The following is a 9,866-nucleotide window of genomic DNA, read 5'->3' as shown; positions in this document are numbered from 1 at the left end:
TGCTGTTCCATATTAGTAATATTAATGTGCAGTCGGTGACACTTTGACTACCTCTCATTTAGGAGTTTCTGCTCAGTATTCCTTTCACACTACAAGATTTCAAACTGTAATAATCAAACACGCTTGTGTCAAAATCAAGGAGAGCCTCGAGTGGTAACGTTTAAATTACATCTGCAAACCTGTCCCACGTCAGGATCATTTGAGCAGATAATCGGTTCAGATCAGCCAAATCTGGATTCGATTTTCGGGAAGGAGCGAATTGGACCAAAAATCAGCTTAATTATCCTGTAGTGTGGTACCAGCATAAATTAGAGGGAAAACAGACCATAGAGGGAAAGCTGTTTACGGTGGTTACTTGGACTGACAGTGTAAACAACCTCTTTTTGAAAGCTAGCTGGCAAAATGTCTGAAGGACATTTCCATTTAGAAAAAAAACAAAATACAGTTCCTAATTCATATTTTATTTCAACTTCTCTTTTTTCTGTTCTTCGTGACATTTTTTTTTTTTTTTATGTGCATCTGCAATGACTCATCTTGTAACCTTGTAAAATATGCTATATAATAATTAAGTATGCTGACATTTAAAAAAAAAAAAAAAAAAAAAGACTATTACCGACAGGACAGTTATTTTTTTATTTTTTTTTATTTACCTTGCTTACTTCTTAAAATGTGAAAGAGACACTCTTTTTTTCTTATGTACTTATATTGACGATCCTAATTTTCTGATGGTACTTTGTGTTTTAAGTGTAAACTCAGCCTTTACATTGAGCTTTTATTGGAGAATTTACAGTTTATTTTTCACTTTTTTTCCCTTATTGTAGCGATATTACATCACACAAAAGGATTAACAGGAATTGACAGTTGGTAATCGTACAGTAACATAGAGGGAGAGACAAAAAAAAATATGTATTCTCGGCTGATCACCAAATTGGCCACAAGAGGGTGACGCGGAGCCAGACCAGGCAGAAGAAGACAATTTGAAGAGCGGCTGGTGCTAGATTGGATCAGCGGGAAGGATGCTCAGCTTGTAATTGAACAAACCAGTAACTATTTCTAATTCATAACTGCAAGTAGTTTATGAGGATCAAATATTTCAGAACAAATCTTTGAAGCGACATCAAGATCAGTTAATAAGTCCTTTTGTGACTCGGCTACTGAGATGAGACCAAAATTCTTCAAAAAACTGTCTTTAGACCACGACTAAAGTAGAACATCACGCATATATATCACGCATATATATATATATATATATATACATATATATATATATATATATATATATCAGTCTTTACAGAGAATGACTTAAACACAGACGGTAAGATTTCTAAAGACAATCCTACTCAGAGCACATTCACATTAATATTCATAATAGTTACACAACCACACTAGATATTAAGTAAACTGTAAATTGTACGAAACAACACAGTCCATCATCACTCAACAAAAATGACCAAATAACTGTATAAATCAGCAGCTGGTGAACATTTCTCGTCCTGTTGTGCACAGGATGTATGGGCGGTATTTACGCTCCACTTCGAACACGCGTTAAAAGGCCGACTGTATTATTGTGGCCCCGGGGTCGAGACTGTAGAATAGAGAGATGTCTCTGCTGCTGCTGCTGCTGCTGATTGGCCGTCACCCGGAGCCCTGCCGATGACGAGGGCAGAGTCGCCACTTTTGTTTGCGCCGGGAGGTGCGTTTCCGTCCTTCTGGAAACTGACACTGGCGTAGTGGAGCGGGTCCACCGGAGCGTTGACGGTGGCATAAACGGACGGTAGCGAGCTTGCCGGCTGGTTCTGCAGATTTATCTCTTCATACTGATTATCACCAATATTTCCCTGGAGAGAGAGGAAGGGCAGCGGCGTTATTGTACTCGTATGGAAACTAAACACGCACACACACACACACACACGCACACACACACCTCGGTGTGATGTCCAGTGTTTGTGCTCTGCTCTGATGATCCACCTGCAGCACAACACGCTGAGACAAAGAGAGTTTTAATGAATACACACAACAGGTCAACATTTGCATTTGTTTGCATTTTCTGTCTGTTTATCGTGCGCAAACAACTCTTTTCATTTCTTCGCCAAAACATATTTGAGTCGTCCAACAGCAATATCACTCCAGTGTTTCACAAACATATCAGCATAACTTCTATATTTCAGGAGTCACCGTTACTTTGACAGACAGATATTTTTCCCACCCAAAAAAAAAGGGAAGAATGCCAAAAAAACTGACCATTTATATTTGTATTTGAGCATTATGTCTAATTTCCACCCCTCACCTGGTGGCCGTTTGTACAGAATTAGTACGATCACAACTACCATCACCACTGCCAGACCCGCCGCAATACCAGCAATAAAGCCTGCAAACAAGAGACAGCAGGAGAAACAGCTAAAGCATGAACTTGAATTGTCTCTGGATTCATGCATAAAGTAGAGGACGTGTCGGTGTGTTTGTATAGTTGAGGGAGCCGTGAACAGCAGCTGCTTGTCAGCAGACACTTACCTACGTTAGGTTTATTCGGGTTAGGTTCTTCGTTAGATTCTTCATTAGGTTCTTCGTTAGATTGTTCATTACGTTCTTTGTTAGATTCTTCATTAGGTTCTTCGTTAGATTCTTCATTAGGTTCTTCGTTAGATTCTTCATTAGGTTCTTCGTTAGATTCTTCATTACGTTCTTTGTTAGAGTCTTCTTCGCTTAATTCCTGCTGTGATTCTTCTTCTCTCTTACGAAGTTTGGCGTCCGATTTGTTGGTTCTGACGTGTGTTTCAGCTGCGTGAGGATATAAAGCCAGAGCGTTACAGACAAAAGGCATAATTGAATATTACTGAATGCCAAAACCTTCTCTCTCTCTCTCTCTCTCTCTCTCTCTCTCTCTCTCTCTCTCTCTCTCTCTCTCTCTCACACAGGGACACACAGTTGGTTTTAATATGGGAAGCTTGGCTCCCTCCATCCATCAGACAGTTTCACATTGTCTTTCTTTTCACTCCACTTTCTAGAGTCATTTTAAATCTTCTTTGCAATATTTTCATAGGTGGAAAAACTATTCAGATCTGTAATTTAAGTAAAGGTAGTAACACAGAAGTGAAAAAAACCAACCTCTTATTTAAGAACTAGCTTAATTAAATATGAAAAGTGAAAGCACTTGTGAAACTGTGATGTTCTATTGATACATTTATACATTTTATATTAGTAATGAACAAACAAGCGGCATTTTAAACCCATGATCCTAAGCTATTTATAGTCAACATTTTTGTCTGCAAAAGTCAATGCATTCATATTCTGTATTATATTACATATTCCCTACTGTATTACATATAAAGTACTTTTCACCATTCATTTAAATTACAGCAGACACATTTGTTGCTCCTCTGATGTATTTCTAACAAAGTAGCTCAAGGAGGTTTGCCCGTAGCGTTAAAATGCATCGTTACCGTGGTAACGAGTGTTGCCAAACCAAACAGGACTGAAACCTAAATTGCATGTCATCATCTCACAGAGAATATAAACAAACCTTTTTACTTGATAGTAAATAACAACCTGCAGAGCTGCATGTATTCATAAAAACCAGTACGGACTTTTTTGATGCACAGATACAAACTGAATATTTATTTACATCTGTGTTGTACAGCATCTGTGTACTCACCTACAGAAAGGTGTATTTTGGTGTATTGATCCCGCTGCTCTGTTCTACCAGAGCCACACCAGTACGTTCCAGAGTCATCTCTGCCCAGGTTGGCGATGTGCACATTGAAGTACCTCAATCTTTTGTTATCTTTTATATCAAACTTGCCTTTAACTGCCCTCTCTGTTGTATGAATTAACTTCTTGCAGTCGAGAGGATTCTCCCCCTTACACAGGAATTTTCCGTTGTCCACATTGGCGAGTGAATAATTACATGTAATAACTGCAGTCTTTGAGGCAGGATAAGTAAAGTGCATCGTTGTAACGTCATCCCAGTCTGAAAAAAGGAAACTCCAGATTTATACATTTACTTGTGTACAAACTGAATTATGTTGGTTTTTTTTCTTGAAATGTAGGTGTTTTTTTTTTTGTTTTTTTTTTAAACTTGTGGTATGTTGATTCGTTTTGAATGAGGACGATTAATACTCACTCAAAATATGGAGGTGGATCTCGGTTAAACAGGCAATGTAACTTTCATTGATTTTTTCCATGGCACACCAGTGTTTTCCAGCGTCCTCCCGGGTCAGTGTGGAAATGATCACAGTGTAGACTCCTCGCTGTTTATCGTCAGTCAGAGAAAACCTGCCTCGTTTTGTCTCATTTGAAGTGTCGGTCGATATCAGATCTGAGCAGTGAACGTTTCCAGAGTCTTTGCAGAACCTTTTGATTCTGCTTTTTTGTGTTCCGGGATACTTGCATTCAATGGTGAAAGAGCCTCCAACGTATCCGGTGTAGTTCACCGGTTTGTTGATGCCTGCCACAGAGTTGGAGAACGTAAATTGGAGATATGTTTTGTCACCTGAAGAAGGAAAGGTTTGCAGACATCTAAAAACCTGTCCACACCCACACAGCTGTTCGCTGGATGACCACGCACACAGGTCCGTTTTTATTCATGATGGATGATATTTTACTTTGCAAGTAAAAATCACTCATTCACAGCAGCAATGAAACAAACAAAAACCACGTTTTATTTGTTAAAAATGTCATGCTTAAAATATAGTACACCTGCTTCATCTGCTGTATGGGTGTGGTCTGATCAGTTCACATGTTTTCAAGTATTACTGTTACAGTTTAGTAAGTTATTAGTAACTTTTTTTTTTTATAGCTGTCAGATGAATTTAAATGGAGTAAAAGTACATTAAAAGTATAAAGCAACAATTAAAACAAACCAGAAACACTCAAGTACATTTGACATTTCTCTTGAAGTATGGCAGTTAGTTCCTTTTTTCATGATGACATCTAATATACTGGCGTGTCTGTGTGCGGTATTTTGCATGATGCTTTACATCCTCGGTGTACTTACAGTTATTGTTCCCCGTGACACGGAAAAAACTGAAACTGGCTGTCGGCGAAAATGCAAGAAAGAAAATATTAAAGTTATTTGATCATAACGCGGTCAAAATATACGTCAACACAGGCAAACACCTTCACAACCCCACAGAAGAATAATACTACCTGTCATTAAGCAGCTGATGACTTTTAATGAAATTTTCATCGTCTCGGTCTGAAGCTTTTTACTGTTTTCTGCAGTTTTGATCCAAACTAAACCAAAATCTCGCCTCAATCCGTCGTCATGAGGGATCTCTACTCTGATCCTCTCTGCACAAATAAACACCTGTCAACTTCTCATTTCTAGAGCTGATATTGAAATATTTGCATGATGTTGTAAAAAAGAGGATGCGGGTGTTGTTACAATGAGAGTGAGAGAGACAGAGGCGGAAAAAGAGAAGAGAAAGGGCTGGAGAGTGAACGTGTTGACTCATTTTCAGGGTAATTTTTTTTTTTTTTTTTTCTTTTTCTTTTTAAATTTCCCCTCGGGGATTAATAAAGTATATACCTACCTACCTACCTAATTATCCACTATTATCCATTACGATCTCTTCAAACAAATTTAGTTTTACAATACAAAGCAACATCCTCAATCTCACTCTTATCTTGGGATCAAAATAATTATAATATCTGCTATTTATATCCAGATGTCAGAAGTTCCAGTAATGTAACTATGGCGTGAGAAGATATTAATATATTCTGGCCAGAGTGAAGCATTCAAAACCTGCTGTAATGTAGCCTCAAACCTGCATGAACACATTTTTGTAGTTTCGCTCTGTGCGTATCTGTCATGCAGTTTCATTTAAGGTAAAAAAAAAAAAAAAAAAGAAACTATTTTGTGTATTCTTATCCTAACAAGACATGAAGTCAATTTAGCTTTATTCCATTCACAGAACTTTTAAATGACTCAGAGGAGTGGTACAAAGAAGATGCACATTTTGACCTTGTCGACAAAAAATACAGATCGTAAAAATAATAGTGATAATTAATCTGTCCTCAGTACCTTCATCCATCACAGGTCTAGCACAGAAAGACAGACAACCATTCAAGCTCACATTTACACCTCTGGCCAATTCAGAAGCATCTATTAACCCACCGTGCATGTACCTGCATGTGTTTGGATTGTGGGAGGAGGCCGCAATGCATTTTTTTGTTCTTATGTCAAGCATTTGAACTTTGTTTTATGATATATGAATAAACTTGATAATTATAAAGACAAACCACAAGATGGAGCCATTACCATTGTTTATATTTTTTTTTTTTTTGAAAGAGTCAAATCTTGCTTTGATGCAGTCAAAAGTGCAGAAAGATTTTTGCTTTGGTTGTTTATCACGGGTTGTGTTCAAAGAGATTTTATTTAACCGTGAATTATGACTCAAAAAAGCAAATATTTTAAGCAGTCCGGGATATCAAATTATTTTTGCATGCGTTAGTTTCACTCAGTACTCATGCTCGTTGGATAAGAGCTGAGAAAAATCATTTTACTTTGTAAATCTTATGTTTGTTTTAGTTTTTCTGCTCTTCAAAAAGTCTAAATTCAATCTCAGGCTTTCATCCTTTAGAAGAAAGGTGATCGAAGCTCTGAGGTCAACCGTGGGTGAGTTAAGTTGAAGCTACTGGTGAGAAGTTTGTCCACTGTAACCTCTGTCATTGCTCATATCCCTTTCTCAGTTTCTGTCACATACAGAAAGTCAGTTCCAGAAAATAAAACAACACATGGAGAGGAAAGGCTATATATGTATTGTACAATGTCATTTTACAAAAAAAAAAAAAAAGGGGCTGGATGTGACATTTCATTTTTTTCAGTTTGTTATCGACACATTGATTTAGATAATAAATCAGTATTGTTAAAATAAATAATTGTGAACATGCATTAACAAAATTGCCCTTGGGGATTAATAAAGTGTCTGTCTGTCTGTCTGTGTCTGTCTGTCTGTCTGTCTGTCTGTCTGTCAGTCTGTCTTAGCACCGAAGTGTTGCTGTGCTTTGCATTACACGTACTCTACAGTGAAAGGCGAGACTCAACCTAACACATCAGGACCATCAGCACTGGGCTTAGACGTTGCTGTAGACTGATTCGTTGGTAGACGCACATTTTAGGGACAAATATGTAGCAGTGGTAGAAGGAAGTGGGACAGCACTGCAGTCTGTGTGTTTGTTGAAGCTAACACTGGAGTAAAAGAGGCCGTCTGGCTTGATCGGAGGCTTCAGTGAGCCGTCGGAGTAAACGTCCTCCGTGTGAGCTCCGCTGGTGTCTCCGTGCTGATTTGACAACGGGCAGAAGGCGCCGGTAACCCTGCTGTCTGTTTCTTGAGCCTCATTGGTGGATGAAGTGGTGATGTCACGGCATGCGTCTCGTTTCCGAACGTAGGGCGTTGCGTAGACCACCTCACTGTGCTTTCCTGCACAGAGAGCGATGACGCAATGACAAAGTTAAAAATTTTGATGAAATCAGAACTACAACGTTTTTCTGTACTGTTGCTACATGTTGAGATGGTGCTTTTTTTTTGTTTTTTGTTTTTTGGTAGTTGCAGCAACAGCTCGATGTCACATTCACCCATCAATCCACCAGAGAATACACGTGACACTGACATGGTGTTATCCAGTGGACTAACAGGCGTATTACATGCTTTGGTGTGATATCAGGTTGCTTACAGATGCTCGCTAAGTTGCCGCAAAGGTGTTTCCAGTGCAGGTAGGTGATTGGTGAGATTGGTGAATGGTATCTCAAGGTCAGTTAAACTTTCCCGGGGTGTCGGAAATCTATTTTTGATGCGTGTGTGGGGCCAGTGGAGAAGTAGGCAAGCGTTTCTTGGCTTATGCACTTGGTGAGCAGTGGCTGGGCAGTCCAGTTTCTACAATAGATAAATGTGTGGTTTATTGTAGTGTTGGTTTGTTGCAACATGGTTGCTATGGCTCTATGAGCTGTTGCTAGGTTGTTTTTTTTAGAGGGGAAGTTTCTAACAGCTGCTAGAACACCGCAATCTGATTCGTAGGTAGGGGCTGGTTAAAATATTCATGTCCAGGTGATGTTAGGTTTTTACAACGTTCTTATACGAGTTTGTTAGTTTCATACCAGGGGATGCAGTGATGCGTCTCTTTCGATGTTTGAAGAGTATTAGAAGAACTATCGCTAGAGCTAGAACAACCACGCCGAGACCTGCTCCGATATACACCAGCATCTCTGAAAAAGACGACCGTCAGTAATGATGCAACACTTAGTATTTTGCCTCACATACATATGCACACACACTCAGACAGTTTCTTACTGGTGGATGAAGAATTTGGATCGACTCCCCCATTTGAATCTGATGGTTGAAAGACGTTTTCAGGGTCGTTCGTGTTTTATGGAAGACAAAAAGAAAATTATATTGATTTTGTTCTTTGCTTTTTGGCTGTCATGTCCTGTTTTCTGCTCTGTTCCTGTCTCATTTATTTTCTGTAATGACTGTTGAGACACTGTTGTGAAATGTCTGACCACACCGAGTAAAAAAATAATAGAGGAAAGGACTTTATTTCTACTGGCAAGGATGAATTTCATCACTAAAGACAATCATGTACAGCGCTGAATCAACTCACCTGCTATGAGGAGGAATACTTCATTGTATGTGTCCAAACCAGCTCTCTCGATTCCGCACCAGTACATTCCCGAGTCCTCCTTTGTCAAATCAGAGATGGTCACGAAGAATGTGTTTCCTTCGTCTGTAATCCCGTATTTCCCCTTCTCCGTCTCCCTGCTAGTTATCAGGACGTCTTCATTTTTACATTCTCCCTTGCAGAAATATTTGACGTTGTAGAAAGCGTTGGAATGAGAGCATTTTATTTTGACCTTTTCTCCCTCCAGTCCTGTTACTGTCATGGCTTCAGTCTCAAATAATCCTGCACAAAACACACAAACAGCAACAAGTCAGATCTTTATTTGGTTTGCATCCGGAACTGTTTGATCCCAACTAGTTTTACTGTGCATTTTCTATAAACTCTTAAACTAACAAGATAAAAATATTCGGTTCTTTCAAGCAGCGGTTCCAAAAATGTTTAAGACCCTTTAACTTTCCGACCTCTGACATACTTTCCACGTCTATTCTGTTTTGATTGTCTCATTTGAATAATTACAAAGGCCTGAAGAGTCAAAACTTTGCCGTACTTTACAAGAAAATGTAAGATTTTAGAGAGGTCTGTAAAAAAATAACCATAAATTTATGCAGTACATTTAGCATTTTTTTTTAACTTGAAGGATTTTTTTCCAGGTGGGTATGACTGCTTTTAAGGTGCATTATACAACGTTCATTAGCGCCTACAGATTTGAAAAAAATGTCCTCTTAGCTTGCTTTAAGTGTTTTAAAAGTCAACTAAATTTACAGGAGAGACTCCAAAACAACAGAAAGCAGGAATTATTTGGAGTCAGGAGGCGCTGCTGAGCCCTTTAACAAAATCAGGAATGGGAATTAAATAATGTTAACCTCAAACTCAAAATCACAAAGACACCAAACACAGAGTTCCTCCTTCTGCGTTAGAGTCAAAAGGACAAATTCATTTATTTTAGTAAACTTACCTCTCAGAAGAAAGACCACAATGACCAGAGTCATCTCCATGCTTCTCATACAATTAGACCTTGTCACTTTCCTTGAATTTTTTATTTTATTTTACCCTGATTTCAAGACTTTGTAATTCTCTCCATGTCAATTGCAAAGTCTGCTTCTGTCCTAAGTTCCTCTTTGTTCTTGCACTTCCTATCGCTGGCCAGTTCCCTCTTGCCTAATTCTCTCTAAAAAAAAACATTTTGAACATGTGGTGAGCATCGAGAAGTCCCTCCCATCTGTCTCAGTAAATCTTCGAGAGGTTCTGGG

The 9,866-nt window shown here is 38.7% G+C and overlaps 1 protein-coding gene across 1 annotated transcript; it reads right to left on the bottom strand.

Moving 5' to 3' along the window:
* Positions 1-630: 630 nt before the first annotated feature.
* LOC138208662 (polymeric immunoglobulin receptor-like) lies at positions 631-9,786 on the bottom strand. The gene is made up of 12 exons (XM_069166726.1): positions 9,572-9,786; positions 8,599-8,898; positions 8,289-8,327; positions 8,096-8,203; positions 7,081-7,421; positions 4,994-5,072; positions 4,121-4,444; positions 3,653-3,967; positions 2,512-2,778; positions 2,288-2,368; positions 1,925-1,983; positions 631-1,838 (listed from the first exon to the last, which is right to left on the bottom strand). The coding sequence occupies exons 1-12, from the start codon at positions 9,618-9,620 to the stop codon at positions 1,563-1,565; spliced, it is 2,238 nt and encodes a 745-aa protein (XP_069022827.1). The 5' UTR covers positions 9,621-9,786; the 3' UTR covers positions 631-1,562.
* Between the last annotated feature and the right edge of the window lie 80 nt (positions 9,787-9,866).

Source organism: Embiotoca jacksoni, unplaced genomic scaffold (assembly GCF_022577435.1).
Source record: "Embiotoca jacksoni isolate LCO1_2020_lvr unplaced genomic scaffold, fEmbJac1.0.p SCAF_4, whole genome shotgun sequence".
Lineage (NCBI taxonomy): Eukaryota > Metazoa > Chordata > Actinopteri > Embiotocidae > Embiotoca > Embiotoca jacksoni.
This window is presented reverse-complemented; position numbering and strand designations above follow the sequence as displayed.